General features: G+C 31.6%; 1 protein-coding gene across 1 annotated transcript; it reads left to right on the plus strand.

The window, feature by feature from the left end:
• Positions 1 to 10,564: 10,564 nt before the first annotated feature.
• LOC132274470 (wall-associated receptor kinase 2-like) lies at positions 10,565 to 14,147 on the plus strand. The gene is made up of 3 exons (XM_059775737.1): positions 10,565 to 11,564; positions 11,655 to 11,819; positions 12,798 to 14,147. The coding sequence occupies exons 1-3, from the start codon at positions 10,694 to 10,696 to the stop codon at positions 13,544 to 13,546; spliced, it is 1,785 nt and encodes a 594-aa protein (XP_059631720.1). The 5' UTR covers positions 10,565 to 10,693; the 3' UTR covers positions 13,547 to 14,147.
• Positions 14,148 to 17,018: the final 2,871 nt, after the last annotated feature.

Here is a 17,018-nt window from a genome sequence, read left to right on the forward strand (position 1 = left end):
ACGTTTCAAGGCTTAATTATGAATTAAATTTGAATGTATTTGTTAGTCCATTTCTAGAGCGCCAAACAATAAGTACTATGGAACTGGTGTGATTGGAATTATCTGTATTCCTTGAAGAACCCTGTTTCGTTCGCCTACCGAGTCCTCCAATGATTGTGATATTGTATACATCTGTTAATGACCCTCGTTGAAGGCCTCGCACTCTTGGCTGCAAAAAAGTCTGCCCCTAAAATATCTCATTGTTTTACTATTTACATGATTAGTTTGAGCACAGTTAGAAAAAATAAAATAAAAATAAAATTTGGGACATTACATTATTAGTATCAAAGCCGTTGGGCAATTCGTTTCGACTTTAGTCATGAACCCAAAAAATTTGTTGATTTTTTATTAAATAATGGACCAACAATTTATCAAAGCTCTTGAATTTCGTGAAGTTAGAACAACAAGATGTTGTAGATAAATTTCTAAGATTCGCTCTCATAATTTATTCATACTTCAGTCTGCCCTGTAATGGCATTGGAAGTAATGGACATCCACGCTTAACATAAAGTCTCATTTTGGGTCTTGAACCAATTTGGATTTCAGATAATCAGTTGTTATGTGGCTGGTTTTGAGTTACTTGATTGTGGAACACTAGTACAACAATATTGATGAGAGGGTTGGGATGGTTGATAAGAATGAAATTGAGATTTTTTTTTCCATAATAATTAGAATGTAGTTCTGATTGGGAAGATAAATCGATATTATTTTTGAGAAATGGCAAAAACTCATCGTTTGATGAGTTGAATTGAATGTTATAGTAATATGGATGTCGAGGATCCATGGATCGGATTGAGTTTGAAAATAATAGGTAAGATTGAAAAAATAAAGGATGAAAAAACTTGAATGATTGATAATAGAGATGGATTAGATGTGATGAATGGTGGTAAGAGTTGGGATATTTATAAAAGAGAAATGAATTATTATTATTATTATTATTTTTTAAAAAAAAATTAATTAATTTTATAGCCATTAAGGCACTGTTTGTGTCAGCCAAACAGTACCTTAATGGCCAAATGCACTGTTTGTGGCAGAAATTTAAATTTTAAAGCAAAAAAAGGTTTTAAAGAAATCAATTTTTGAAGGGAAAAAACAAAAAACAAAAAACAAAAAAAAAAAAAAAAAAAATTGTTTTTTAATTTATTTTTGACCCAAATAAAATTGTTTTTGGACAGATAATGCCTAGGCAATATATTTTTATTTGATTAATTTTATTTAAAAAAAAAAAAAAAAAAACCTCAAAATCACTCATTTTTGGGTTTTTTTTTTTTTTAAAAAAAAATACCTGCTGCCTTTTAAGGCCCAAAATAAATAAATAAATATCTATCGAGCTAGGGCTCACGGTATTCCGTGAGCTCGCCCCGCGAGATCATATGGGCCTGCCCATTTTCCGCAAGGCTAATAGGGTGTTTTTGGGCCTTTTGGCTCACGGAAAGGGCTTTCCCAGAGCCCAGTTTACTTGTTCCAGAATGGTGTGGAAGGTGTGATAGATTTTTAGTGAATATTAAACTATCAGAATGGAGAATGTTTTCTAATGAAACTAAAAATTACTAAATAGTCCATTTAAACTAGTGACGGAAATCTGAAAATATTCAATTGGGGATGGTTCCTTTTGGGCTCGTTGAAACTATCCTAAAAAATATATCAGCCTGCCTGTCAGGTCTTTATGCCAAACAGTCTCCAAAATGGCCACTATGATTGTTACAACTAATTACCAAAATGACTTCTTCCACACAATATTTTTGCTTTCAGAAAACTCCGAAAATACAACTTAAATATAAGCTTATACTTGGCAATTTGAGTCCAAGAAATGTAGCATCAATGGTCAATTGTGACAGAGGGATGATGCTATTCAATGTGAGAACGCGTGTACAGTAGGTCACAATAAATTGTGATTGAGCAGCCTTCATTTCTGGACTAGTCTTACTACCAAGTCTTGGAATCTTCGTTTTATAAGGAGAAATTTTTATTACAATTAATTAATATATATATATATATATATATATATATATATATATGTTAATTAGTCTACACTCTACACCACGAGCCACATATTAGTGGGCTCTCAAGGCCCACACTCCACAGGTCTTTGGAGTCAACCCTTCCAAATACTAGTTTATTAAAGTAACATCTCTATGTATCTACCTAATTTTCGTACGATGGAACTGGTGTGGTTGGAATTTGTACTCCTTGAAGACCAGCTTGGATTCAGCCCATCTGACGTGTGTCTATTTGGTCCAGTTGGAATTTGCATGGCCACTATTTTGCCACGTTGTAAGGTTTTATCATTGATTAGATTTGAGTTTATTTGTTAGTCCGTCTCTAAACCGCCAAACAGTAGTACAATGGAACTGCTGTCGTTGGAATTATTTGTATTCCTTGAAGACCCCCATTTCATTCGCCTACCGAGTCCTGCTCTAAAATATCTCATAGTTTTACTATTTACATGATTGGTTTGAGGACTGTTAACTGTTAAATGCAAGTTAATAAGAAAGAAAATTATGTAAGGTGTGATAGATTTTTATAATTTTTTTTTTGTTCGATGGAGTCTTTTGGAAGTTAGAGTCCAACAAAATATAAATAAAGAAAAGTAGAATTTCCTCAAATTTTTAAGTCGAGATGGTCCTACTTCAATGTGAGAAACTTTTCGATTTAGATTCACAAATTTGGGTGCAAAAACAGGGTTGTAATTTTTTCTTAATTTTGAGTCTTGATAATTGGAGCTAAAATATAAGTATATTAATAACTTGATTTGAATGAGGACATGATCAATTAAAACATATATGGATGTGACAACACAACGCACACCAAGTTTGATTCTCAAAATAAGGTTTTAAATTTGATTTTTCTATTTTCAGAATTTCTTAACAGGTTGTTATATTTCCACCCTGTATCCTGTCTGCCTGCTATAGTTTGGGGTCACAAAAAGTTCAACTGAGTGATATATCTCAAACTGGTCTTGAATGTACATTTTTTCGAGATAGTAAATTGTTTTTCTTGAGACCAATAATCTCCATAGTTTTTTCTTGTGAGAGATTTCACATAAAATATTTTGATGTAATTTCTAACTTTACTTCATTTATTGTTTTGTGTGGTTGATCATAGCAAACTATATTAAAGCCGTAAGGGTAGCTCTAAAGAGGATGAATCTCAGAAAGACAAAGAAATCATCTCTTCTTAACACCCACCATCAATTTATCCCCCAAAATAATAAAGGAACCAATAACCTCTTAGACAATTCACAACAAAACTACAAAAAATGTAATCTTTTAACCACAAGTCACACCAATTTACATGAAATCGAAATAGTACGTTGAATATAAAGTCTAATTACATAGCAAATTAAGTTTTTTAGTTGCGATTTGTTAGAGTTAGGTTAAGTTTTGAAAAACCCTAGATATATTTTTGGAAAGTATAGAAGAGGAAGAAGAAGACAGAACCTCGACATTTCAATGTTAAGTTGAAGACAGTTTTTAATTGAGTTTAATGTATAAGGGTAAATTTATCTAATTATAAAATAATTTCTTTCAAGAAGGGTTTTTACTTAATAAGTCATCAATTGGTCATTTATTAACATTTAAGTTTTAAATCTGGCCATTATTCTACTGTTTTTTTTTTTTTTGTTTTTTTTAGGCCATTTTAAAACAATTTTGTTTCTAATTTTTTTCAAAATAATATAAACTATAATTTGTCCTAATGATTATTTGGTAAAAATAAAAGATATTCTGTTTCTTCTTCATCATTGGCCACATAATTTTGGTTTCGATGCTTGAACTGTTCCCCATATTGAACAGAGACCAAGGATGGAACAAGGAATTGAACTCGGGGGAGCTCAATGTGCATATGGTCTCTGTTTTTTTTTTTTTTTTTCAACTGACATGCGGCAAAATAGCAAGGGAGAAATTAATATAATTTCAATTCAAATACTATATATGTCATTATTCTGAAAAAAATATATAATAAAAAAGTTTTAACTAATTATATTTGAACATTAATTTTATAAATTTGCAGTGAAATTCAAACGACAAGGGAAAAAAATAAAAAAGAGAGAAAATTATTATTACACAGACATCATATACATATATATATATATATATATATGCGTGCAAGAATAAAAAATTTAAGAAGAGAAAAAAAATAAAAATGAAAGAACTTTGAAGAGGAAAATTAGGGTTGTATTGAAGAAAGTGAGTGAATTTTGTTTTGAAGGAATAAAAAACCTTGAAATAACAAAAAAGTAAAAGAGAGAGAGAGAGAGAGAGAGAGGGAAAAAAAAAAAAAAAAAAAGAAGTTAGAGAATTTTTTAGAAAGAGAGAATTTCATAGGGGCATTTAAAAAAATTACATAAACTAAAGTAAATAACTATATATATTGAATGATAACAATATATATTGAACAATTATTATATTGGATCCAAAATTGATACCTTTAATAGGAAATTTCAAGGGGGACATTTCATTTAATAAAGAAACAAAAAACTTACTATTACTAAAGTGAAAATTCAGTAGGAAGAAAGGAAAGAATAATGTAGATTGTGTTTGGGTTGTTTAAACTCCTTCTTATCATTTCCTTCCAAACATTAAAAGATTGGAACGAAAATGATAGTTAGTTAAGTAGTATTTTAAAATTTTGAAACTGTCATTGACAATTAGATAGTGGAAATTGTTATTTCACTCGTGTCATATCTAACTAAAAGGGTATGATAGTAATTTAGTTAGTGTCATTTCTTTTATTTTCTATCATGTATCTCATTCAAATAAGAATACTATCATTTACTACTCTTTCTGTTTTTTTTTCTTTTTTTTCTTTTTTCATCTATTCAAACATGAGTAAAGATCATTGTCATCATTTCCTTTCTTTGACGTGGTGGAAAACGATAAAATTGTTTACAATGACCAGTTACTTTGAATTGCAAAGTTGAATAAAAATTGCAAATCAATTAAAATATTATTAATTAGTTGAATTTCTGTTTTGTGTGTGCAATACATGCTTATTTATAATAGAGAAAAAAAATAATAGAAGAAAACTAAAAACCTAGGGAAACTCATCCTCTAAATAAGCCTAAAAAAAATTCTCTCTAAAAATTATGATAAAAATAAAAAACCAAACCTAATAAAAAAAACTATTAAATATAAAATCTTAGAGCATTTCAACTTCCATAAGGTTTCGAACAAAAATCTCAAAATAATTAACAGGCCTCTTATAAGATAATAAAACACAATTTCGGAACCCTAAAATAAGGTTTTTAGCCAAAAACTAACATGCCCCAAGAGCTAAAGTTAGTGGATTTTTTTTTTTAATGCATCGTTTCTACCCAAAAAATACTCCGTTCTAGTGAAAAACAAACTTGTAGAACTATTCAGAATTTTGTCCTACATCATAATGTTATAATCTTCTTTCTTTTTTCTCCTATGTATCCAAAAAGAGCCTTAGCGTTTTGGTATTGGTACTAATATTTGACATGTTCAAAAGATTCAATATTAGGTCATGAAAACCTAGTTTGCCCTTTCAATCTTTTTGGTACTTGGGAAAAAAAGAGAAGAAGAAGATATATCTATACTATTATTATTAAAAGTACAAAGTGTTTTAGTACATTATTGTGCTTCAGTATATTAAAGAGTTTTGGTAAATTATTTTATAATAAAAGAAAATAGTAATAATAATAATATAGTATTAAGAAATACTAAAATTCAATTAGAAAAAAAAATACAGAAAGAAAATCTAGTAAAAGAATGAAATACCAATAATAATAATAATAATAATATAGTAGTATGAAATACTGAAATTCAATAAATGAAAATCTAATTATTGAATGAAATATATAATATAGTAATAATAAAAACAATAATATAGTATTAATAAATACTAAAATTCAATTAGAAAAAAATACAGAAAAGAAATCTAATTAAAGAATAAACCAATAATAATAAAAATAATATAGTAGCAGGAAATACTGAAATTCAATAAATTAAAATCTAATTATTGAATGAAATATATAATATTTTTATATAGTAATAGGACATACTACTACTAATAATAATATATTGTAGGAAATATAATTACAGAAGGAAACATATCATTTTTAAAAATTGAATTACTAAAATTCAATAAGAGAAAATCTAATTAGAGAAGAAAATATATAATATTAAAACTTATTTACTTAATTCAATAAAAGGAAATTTAATCAGAGGAGAAATACTATTAATAATAATATAGTAATTGAAAATACTAAAATGAAATACAAGGAAATTAAATTAGAGGATGAAATATATAATTTACTTCAATAAATACATAATAACAATTCTATATTAATATATACTAATAAAATCCTAAATTAAAAATTCTATAAACAAAATTATTTTTATATTTAATTTTTTTAAAATTTAATGTTATTTATTTCAATAAATTATATGTTTTTAAATAATAATATTATTTATATTTCAAAATGTTATTTATAATTTATGTTCTTAATTAATACTAGTAATGTAAAACTCTCTCTCTCTCTCTCTCTCTCTCTCTCTCTCTCTCTATATATATATATATATATATTATCCCTTACAATTTTTTTACTTTATAGAGTTATACACCTCCACTAATGTGCATCACACATGTGGTGTACCAAAATATATACATATAACCTAATGAAGCTGAGTTAGTTATGGGTATAGGAAATTATACGATAAAGTTAATAAAAATTAACGTGTTTGATTTGGTTATGTTGTTAGAAATTTTTGTCCTACATCGAATGTAAATGAAAGAAACTTGAGTTTATACTGACATGAGGCCAAATACCAAATACTTTTCTCTTAAATAGACTTTAATTCCTCATATTCTACAAGTAAATTGAAAATTATAAGAGCAAGTTTAATTTGTCAAGAGGGCGCTTTGGCTGTTTCTCAATCCACTAATTAACATTTAAAGCGGTAGTATTCCTTTTGAAGGGTGGACAGAGATGTGGTGTCGTCACCATCCTTTCATGGCAACCTTCCTTTGCATAACAATAGAAGTCCTTCCAAGTACTTCATTTGGGTGGGTCAATGCTATCTTTCCGTGTTCTCATCTCCAATAATGGGATTAAAACAAGCTAACTGATAATATTAACTTCCTTTACATAACAATAGAAGTCCTTATTAACCAAAAATAAATAAATAAATAAAACGAAACAATTCCAAATACTTAATTTTGGGAGAGTCAATGCTAACTTTGGAGTCAACCCTTCCAAATTTCCACTAGTCTATTAATGGAACATTTCTATATACCTATCTAATTTTCGTACGCTGTAACGGGTGTGGTTGGAATAATTCCTTGAAGACTCTCGTTTTATTCGCCTACCGATTCATCAGTATGATTGTGACACTGTACATATCTGTTAAATAAGTGATCCTCGTTGAAAGACTCACACTCTTTGGCGGCAGAAAAGTCCGCCTCTAAAATATCTCACAGTTTTACTATTTACATAATTAGTTTGAGGACCGTCAGATTTTTTAAATGCGAGTTAATAAAAGAGAAAATTTTCCAATGGTGTGGAAGGTGTGACAGAATTTTTATTTTTATTTTCCGATGGAGTCTTTTAGTAATTAGAGTCCAACAAAATATAAATAAAGAAAAGTAGAATCTTATAAAAATTTTAAGTCCATATGTGTCCTACTTCAATGTGAGAAACTTCTAGGATTATTAGATTGACAAATTTGGCTGCAAAAAAGCGCTATTATCAGAGTTGTAATTTTTTCTTCATTTTAAATCTTGGTAATTCGAGAAAAAAAAAAAGTACATCAATAATGATGATTTGAGTGAAAACATATCAATTAAAACATATATGGGTATGACAACTAAATGCACACCATGTTTGATTCTCAAATTTTGGTTTTAAATAAAGTTGACTTTTCAATTTTCAAAATTTCTTAACCGGTTAGCAACTTAGCATATTTCCAACATGTCAGAGTAGCGTAATGGATGTGAAACTCAAGAGAGTAGGCGTACATTTTTTTGGAATAGTGGATTGTTTTTTACAAGACCGATAACCTTCGTGGTTTTTTCTGTAAGAGTTTTCATGTTATATTTTTCTATTTAATTCTAATCTAAGTCACATAAAGTGAGAACGGAAGTGTAAGAACGGTAAAATTAAGTCATAAGTAGTGAGAATATGAGGAAAAGCGTGTACGGAATATGAAAGCTGGAACGTATTCGGAATGCAAGAGCGATACCTGTTGAAAAGGATTGTGTGATTTAGATCCTAATTAAACTTCATTTATTGATTTATGCGGTTGATTTAGTTTTAATTTAGTAAAAACTAAAATAATTTAAAAATCAATAGAAAGAGCAACTTAAACTTATTCATCCCCTCCACGTTTTTCATTTGAGATCAAACTTTTGTACCATTTTTGCACAGTGCAACTCACATTCATTGCATCAGAAATTCGTGGAGTTAAATTTTTGGTGTTTTCTTTCAATCTAAAAATAATTATTAAAAATATGTCAATAAAAGAAAATTTAATTAAATAATGAATACTAAAAAATATTAATATAGTACTAAAATTCAATAAATGAAAATCAAATTATTGAAGAAAATGTATAATATTAAAGACCTTGTTTAATAAAATAGTAGGATGACGTACTATTAATAATAGTAATATAGTAGTAGGAAATCTAATTAGAGAAGCAAATATATAATTTTTAACAACAAAATTATTGAAATTCAATAAAAAGAAATCTAATTAGAGAATAAAATATATAATATTAAAACTTATTTATTTAATTAATTAAAAGGAAATCTAAGAAGACGATAAATTCTACTACTAATAATATAGTAGTACAAAAACGTAAATTAAATAAAAGGAAATCTAATTAGAGAATGCAATATATAATTTATTTCAATAAATATATAACAACATTTCTATATCAAAATATACCAATAAAATCCTAAATTAAGAATTCCATATATAAAATTATTTTTATACTTAATTTTTTATAATTTATTTTAAATTTTTTAATGTTATTTATTTCAATAAATAATATATTTTTATAATATTATTCAATTTTTAAATAATAATGTTATTTATATTTCACAATGTTATTTATAATTTATGTTTTTAAATAATAATGCAAAATTATATTTATATATATTTTTGATCCTTTACAATTTTTTTACTTTATAGTTTCTGCACACACTTTCATTCATGTGAATCACACATGTGTTTTACTAATTAATATATATATAAAATAACCTAACACGGTTGAGTTGGTTATGCTTATATGAAATTATATGAAAAAGTTAAAAAAAAATTAACGTATTTGGGTTGGTTATGTTGGTTAGAGGTTCTTGTCCCACACCTAATGTGAATGGAAAAAGACTTGGGTTTATAACAAGAAGTATTCAGAGACCAAATACGTTTCTCTTAAGTAGACTTTAATTCCTCAAGTTCTATAAGTAAATCGACAATTATAACAGCTAGTTTAATTTGTCAAGAGGACGCGTCGTGTTTTTGTCATGGACACAATATAACACGAATACGCCAATATATTAAATTTAAAAAATAATAGGACACGAGTACTGGACACGGCTATATATATATAAATATGAATTTTTTATATATACATCTATTAATTTGAGTAGTAGTATTATAAAACTTTAATTCATTTCTAATTTCTATATTAGCGTTGTTCTAAAATGATTTAAAAAATTAAATTATATCATTACTGTAATGATTTTTATATCATATATACCATTTTATACTACTTTGTCACAATAATGTTTTTGTTTTAAATGAATAAATATAATTTTATGCTTAATTTTCATCATATGTATAATGTTAATTTTTCTTAAAGAAAAACATTGAACACTTCATAATGTGTTCATATTACTTCAAGATTATAGGGTACCCTTATATTTAAAATGTCAAAAGGTGTCAATCTAAATATTGGCAAAGTGTCCAAAAAATATTGACTAAGTATCCAAAATAATAAGATGTAATTTTTATTAATGAACACGTGTGTCTATCTATATATATATATATATATGAAGTGTTCGTTATAGAAATATCAAAATATATATATATAGCTCCATCCTAGAAATATCCATGCTGGTGACGCCATCCTTTCATGGAAACTTCCTTCGCATGACAATAGAAGTCCTTCCAAAGACTTCATTTTGGGTGTGTCAATGCTCGCGCTCTCTCTCTTTCCCGTGTTCTCATCTCCAGTAATATTATAACAAGCTAAATTGACTATACTTTTTAAACTTTGAGTTACTAGTTTTATACTAATACTTTTTTAACTTTTAATTTGAAAAGAGTAAAGGACAAAATATTATGGAGTAATGAACCAAAAAAAAAAAAAAAAACAAAAAAGTATGTGCTAGAATTTATGTGGTAGATTTTTGAAGTCAAGATGGGCTTCACTTTAATACATCAGAGTATTAAAAAATTCTAGAGTCAACATTTTTAGCGATTTTATATTGTCTAAAAATAATTATTTAAAAATAAATAAAAAATATATATTTCTATCTCAAGTTACCTTTATCTTATATATATATGCTAAAAAGAGAGACGAAAAAAATATAGTACAACATTCGGTCCTTCCCTCTGAACTGAGGAAAGACAAAGCAAGATCTCGATCATTCTTAATTACTTGATCCAGAGAGAGAGAAAAAGGCCTCATGGGTTTGCAAAGGAAGCATCTGCATATGGTGTTGCTATGGTTCTTAGTAGCAGTACTACTAGCAGCAGCAGAAGCATCCCAAACAATTCGATCCGATTGTGATGAATATTGTGGGGATGTAAGCATTCCATACCCGTTTGGCACAAGCGAGGGCTGTTACTTCAATAAAGATTTTCTGATAACTTGTGACCACAGTGTCAACCCTCCCAAAGCACAGCTACTAAACAGCTCTACTGTCGAAGTCCTAAACATATCCATTGATGCTCATGAATTGCGCATCCATACTTTTATAGCTATTAGGTGTTATGACTCCCTGGGCCACACGACAGACGATAATATTTCCTATACTACTTTACCATTTTTCCCTTTTTCCTATACCCGAAACAAGTTCACTGCTGTTGGTTGTGACACCTTTGGCAACGCCATAGCTTTCCAAGGAGACGACCTTATAATGGCTGGGTGCTTGTCATTCTGTACTGATGAAAATAGTACAAGGGACGGGGTTTGCTCCGGTATAGGATGCTGCCAAAGCCTCATCCCAGAAGGGCTTTTGGTCTTTAATAGCAGCGTTGGAGGCTTATTTAACCACAGCAGGATATGGGACTTCAGTCCATGCAGTTATTCTTTCCTGGTGGAAGAAGATGCTTATAACTTCTCTACAGCCCATCTCAAGGATCTTCAATACAGAAGAGTTGTTCCCACTGTGCTGGACTGGGCAGTTGGCAATCTAACATGCGAAGAAGCTCAAAAGAACTCATCCAATTATGCTTGTCCAAAGGAAAGTGTCTGCAATGAGTCCAGTAATGGTCCAGGGTATCGCTGCAACTGCCCTCAAGGTTACAAAGGAAACCCATATTATGGTTGCCAAGGTATTTTTGACAAGTAAAAACTTTTTTCCTATGTTGCTCAAAAGTTCTTTTGTTATGGTCATGCTTTATTATCAGTTTCATCATTTTCAGATATTGATGAATGTAAGGATTCAACCCTTAATAACTGCACCAATAGTTGTCATAACAAACTCGGCAGTTATAAGTGTTCGTGTCCAAAGTGGTATAAAGGGGACGGCAAAAGTGATGGAGAGGGTTGCACTATAGACCCATTATTATTGACAAAGGTGTCGCTCGGTAAGTCTCTATATTTTTACACCCAACAATAATTGCTTCCAACCTTATCAAGAGAGACATAACATTTCCTTACAGTTGGGGTCGCAAAACATATATGCAATACCTGTCTTTTTGTAATTTTGAGAACTCCCATGTTATGCATATAGGGCCCTAACCTTCCTTAGCTTCCGGTTGCAAACTAGGGCCTAGCTTCAGTTTGTTGTTAATAGAATTAAGTTTGGGTGAATTACACTGGCCTGTTCAATGTCTAAATAATTCTGACTTTCCTGGTTAGTTTTGTCAATTTATCAATGGCTTGAAATGATAATAATATCCATTGTACTTCTATTGTTTTTATATAGAAAATATTCATAGGTTTATAAAACCAAAATAACGATGTTAGAACTCTTTGGGCCGAAAGCCCCCAACTTTGCTACCAATACAGTCTCTCTCATCATCGGCGAGGTAATCATATGTACCGCGGTAATTATAAACTTTAATTAACCTTGTTGTTAAGAGGGTTGTAGCTAGTTTTGAGAAATGGCACTCTTCCAAATTCATCTTTTTTGATCTGTCTCTAGAACTTCTAATTAATGTTTTTAAATTTATTTTTAAACACACACAAACACTGGGACTTGTACAAAATAATCACTTGAATTTATTATTGTTTTGGCGTCCAATATTTCTTGCATGAACTAAGTAAATAATTTCCAGCATAATCAAATTTATTTGGAGAAATACGCATCATGACAATATAACGCAAAACAATTTGGTCTCTTCTTTTTTACTTACCAAAAAAATAAATAAATAAATAACAACAACAACAACGCAAAACAATTTGGTTTGTCAATTTGCATAACTGGCTAACGGCCGGGACGCTTAAATGGATCCATGTGTGTGTATATTTCTTCTTCAGAATGGTCAAAACATCATGTAATTTGGTACACAGGAGTTGAGCTGCATTCACTAAAACATAGTTTATTCTTTGGTCAAATGTAGGTATCAGCATTGGCTTTGCAGTATTATTAATTGGAGGCAATTGGTCGTACTGGGGATTCAAGCAAAGAAAGCTCGTCATGCTCAAAGAAAAGTTCTTTAGGCAAAATGGTGGTTTTTTGCTACAACAACAACTCCATGAAAGGCAAATATCGGCCAATACCATTAGAATCTTCAAAACAAAGGAGCTTGAGGATGCCACCAATAACTACGATGAAAGTAGGATCGTCGGTCAAGGAGGTTTTGGAATGGTTTACAAAGGAATTTTTCAAGACAACTGGACAGTTGCCATAAAGAAGTCCAAAATGGTGGATCGAACTCAGATTGACCAATTCATAAATGAGGTGGTTGTACTCTCTCAAATTAATCATAGGAATGTGGTAAAGCTCTTGGGTTGTTGTCTAAAGACAGAAGTCCCATTATTGGTATATGAATTCATCACCAATGACACTCTCTATCACCACATACATAGCAATGAAAAGACTTCGGTCATGTCCCTGGAAACCCGTCTAAGGATTGCTGCAGAAACTGCTGGAGTGCTATCGTATTTGCACTGTGCAACTTCCGTTCCCATCATTCATAGAGATGTCAAGTCTATGAACATACTCTTGGATGATAATTTCACCACAAAGGTGTCTGACTTTGGGGCTTCAAGGTTGATTGCACTCGATGAAACTCAAGTATCAACTATGGTGTTGGGAACCGTTGGTTACTTGGATCCTGAATATTTGCAAACCAAATCATTTGACTGAAAAAAGTGATGTTTATAGCTTCGGTGTACTTCTTGTGGAGCTGCTCACCGGAAAGAAGCCACTTTCTCACACTGGGCCAGAGAAGGAGAGAAGTCTAGCTATGTATTTTCTAGCATTGTTGAAAGAAGATCGACTGTTCCAAATTCTGGATGATTGTGTAGTACAAGAGGGAAATCCAGAGCAGCTAAGAGAAGTAGCTAATCTGGCAAAAAGGTGCTTAATGTTAAAAGGTGAGGAAAGGCCTACAGTGAAAAAGTAGCAGCGGAACTTGAGGGACTAAGAAAGATGGAAACGCACGGATGGGTTGGTGCCAGTGTAAATTCAGAGGAGAGAGAGTACTTGCTCCGTGAAGCAGAGGATCACGGTTATGTTGGTGGTGGTAATACAACGGCCGGGTATGATAGCATTAAGGATCAAGTATTAATTTCAGTAGGCGGTCCGAGATGATGGCTTTGTGTTTGATAATACAACTGCATTTTATTTTCTGTTTAAATTATGTACTGCACCGGTTTTATTATGTTAAATAAACAAATAAGATGTGTATTTTTTTTCTTCCAACAAATGAATAAGATGTATGATTTGATCATTTTTCATTTGACCACAGTTAATCTGTACAACAGTGTACTTATAATTGCCATCATATTTTTCAAATAAGGGTAATTTTTAAATAAAAATTGTTCACTGTTATTTGATATAATATATTAAATATTAATATCACTTTTAATTTTTTTTCCCTGCTTCAAATTATATTGAACGGGTCCTGGCTGCTTGGATTGTGTGGCTTCGGCTTGCTGGTGTTGCTGCTAATAGTATCACCACTAGCAACAAAGACAGCAGCGAAATTTTAGGAAGGCTCGTGTAACGACTCAAAATTAATATTTTTTAAACAAAAAAATTCGGCATGACCTCCCCTAAAAATAGGCCTATCACAACTTGTTTAATTGCGTTTTTAACCTGTCATGGCTCAAATTCCGAATTCACGACAACAAAAGATAATGATACAACCTACTAATCTAGACAATGCTTCAAGTTAGGATTATCCTTCCATTCATCAACAAGTTACATATCATCAAGTTCGCATCCCATATGTCATCAAGTATCATAAGGGTATTACATGATCATGGTTCTTCAAAAGAAATTTATATCATTACACCTTTGGAATTTTACAAAAATGAGGGATGAACAAAGGAGTAGTCTACTACAAAATAACAAGGAAAATGCTCCCCTAGCAACTTTCAAAGTTGGGGTGGATTGTCGTCCATCGGTTCTTTTCCAAGACCTGAAAAAAATATATATAGATATAGGGGTGAACATATAGCTCAGCAGAGACACTTAAGACACAAATCTTGTGTTCTTGTGAATTCAAGCAAAGCATAGGCCAACGGGAGATAGGGATCATACAACGTAGGGGATCAAATACAACATACAATTCAATTCCAATTATAAACAATGCAATGCAATGCAATGCATGTCAATGACACTCCCCATTTTTATTCTTAAAACCATCACTTTCAAACGTTAATACAGCCTGCCCTTTGGTAACCCCGCCGCTACACGAGAGGAAGATTGGCTAGTGTCCCTGACCCTTGGTAACCTCGCGGTGTCATTATGGGGCCCAGCTAGCTCAACCACACTAAGGCGACTCCCTAGTCCCCTCTAGGCTATATTAACCTCCGGCCCGTTGGTAACCCCGCAGCGACCGGGTTTATCCAAACCATTTCACAAAAACTATCATCTCCCAAAAAAATTCCTCATTTTCATTTCAAGACAAATTCTCCCATTTCATGCATCCCAATGACATGTCCAAGAATGTACATATAATCTCAATATCATGACAATGTGAAATTTTGGCATAATACAATTAAGCATGGTCTCATACATCCCTTTCAGTAAGTTTACACATAGTAGACATAAACTCAACACATATGCATGTTTTTCACATAATACATCACATGTGCTTAAACATACATTTCTCTAGACAACATTAAAATAATCATTAACACAATTAATCCCTAAGTAAAGCATGTTAGCACATAAAAGAGATATAATTCACAAAAAACACCACAAAGCCATCATCTATACATGCTTTTCACATAGACAAGTCATAACTCTAAGACATGAATTTTCTCTAAACATCACTTACACCTCATTGAAGCAATTAATTCTCAAATTTAGCATGTCTAGCACAACAAAAAAAAAAAAACATAACTAACAATGGAACAAGAAGAGAGTGGATTAAGATGCCCCTACCTCAAAAATGAGCAAACCCTAGAAAATGGGTCCTAAATTTTGAAGTTCAAAGGGTGCACCAAATTTGGAATTGTTGGTATGGATGCGTAGAGCTCGACACAAGCTTCGTTTTGCCTCAAACGGCACCCAAATCTACCAAGAGATGATGAATTAATCAAAGATTCAAGTTGCAAAGGAAAAAGAAAAAGAAAAAGGCAGAGAGATAGAGCACTGGCTGAGAGAGAGGATTCAGCGGGGAGAGAGAATGAGCATAAAAAAAAAGTCTCTAAACCATATGTTTGAGTGGGTGGTGGGTCCCGCCGATTTTCTTTTCTTTTCCCTTTTCTTTTTGTTTCAAAATACTCCACATATAAACAAAATGCACCACATACATATATAAGACACAAACATTACATTTTCCCCAACTTTAAAAGATTTCGTCCCCGAAATCAAGACATACCTGAGGAAGAAAACAACGCTGGATACTTGGACCGAACCTCCTGTTCAAGCTCCCAAGTAGCCTCCTCGACTCCATGGTGTCTCCAAAGGACTTTCACCATTGGTATTGTCTTGTTCCTCAACACCTTCTGCTGTGTGTCAAGAATCTGAACTGGTCCTTCCTCGTAGGAAACATCCTCATCAATGTCCACATCTACCCAACTCAAAATGTGAGATGGATCCGGTTCGTACTTCCGTAACATCGATACATGGAAAATATTGTGGACCCTATCCAACTGTGGTGGCATGATTCAACTTCCGGTAATCAATGCACAACCTCAAAGATCCATCTTTCTTCTTAGCAAATAAGACCGGTGCGCCCCACGGTGACACACTCGATCGGATGAAACCTTTCATCCTCAAATCATCAAGCTGCCTCTTCAATTCTTCCAATTCAACTAGGGCCATTTGATATGGTGCCACAGAAATCGGCGCAGTACCTGGCATCAAATCAATAGAGAACTCCACTCCTCGGTGTGGAGGCAACTCTGTCAAATCCTCCGGAAACACGTCCAGAAAATCACAAACAACCGCAGGATAATCCTCTTTCCCAACATCATCTTCTTCGGCTATAAGGCTAGCCAAGAAGTAATCACCATGACTTCGTCCACGAACTCCATAAAACGATGAAATGTGGGAATCACTCCGATCTCCCACGAAAAAGAAACAGTCTCCCTCGGAAGTGCAAACTGTAACCCTTCCTCTATAACAGTTGATCGTGGCATGAAATGAAGCCAACCAATCC

The sequence above is a fragment of the Cornus florida genome, unplaced genomic scaffold (assembly GCF_030987335.1).
Source record: "Cornus florida cultivar Cherokee Brave unplaced genomic scaffold, ASM3098733v1 CherokeeBrave_3.0.0_Hap2_Chr09, whole genome shotgun sequence".
Classification (NCBI taxonomy): domain Eukaryota; kingdom Viridiplantae; phylum Streptophyta; class Magnoliopsida; order Cornales; family Cornaceae; genus Cornus; species Cornus florida.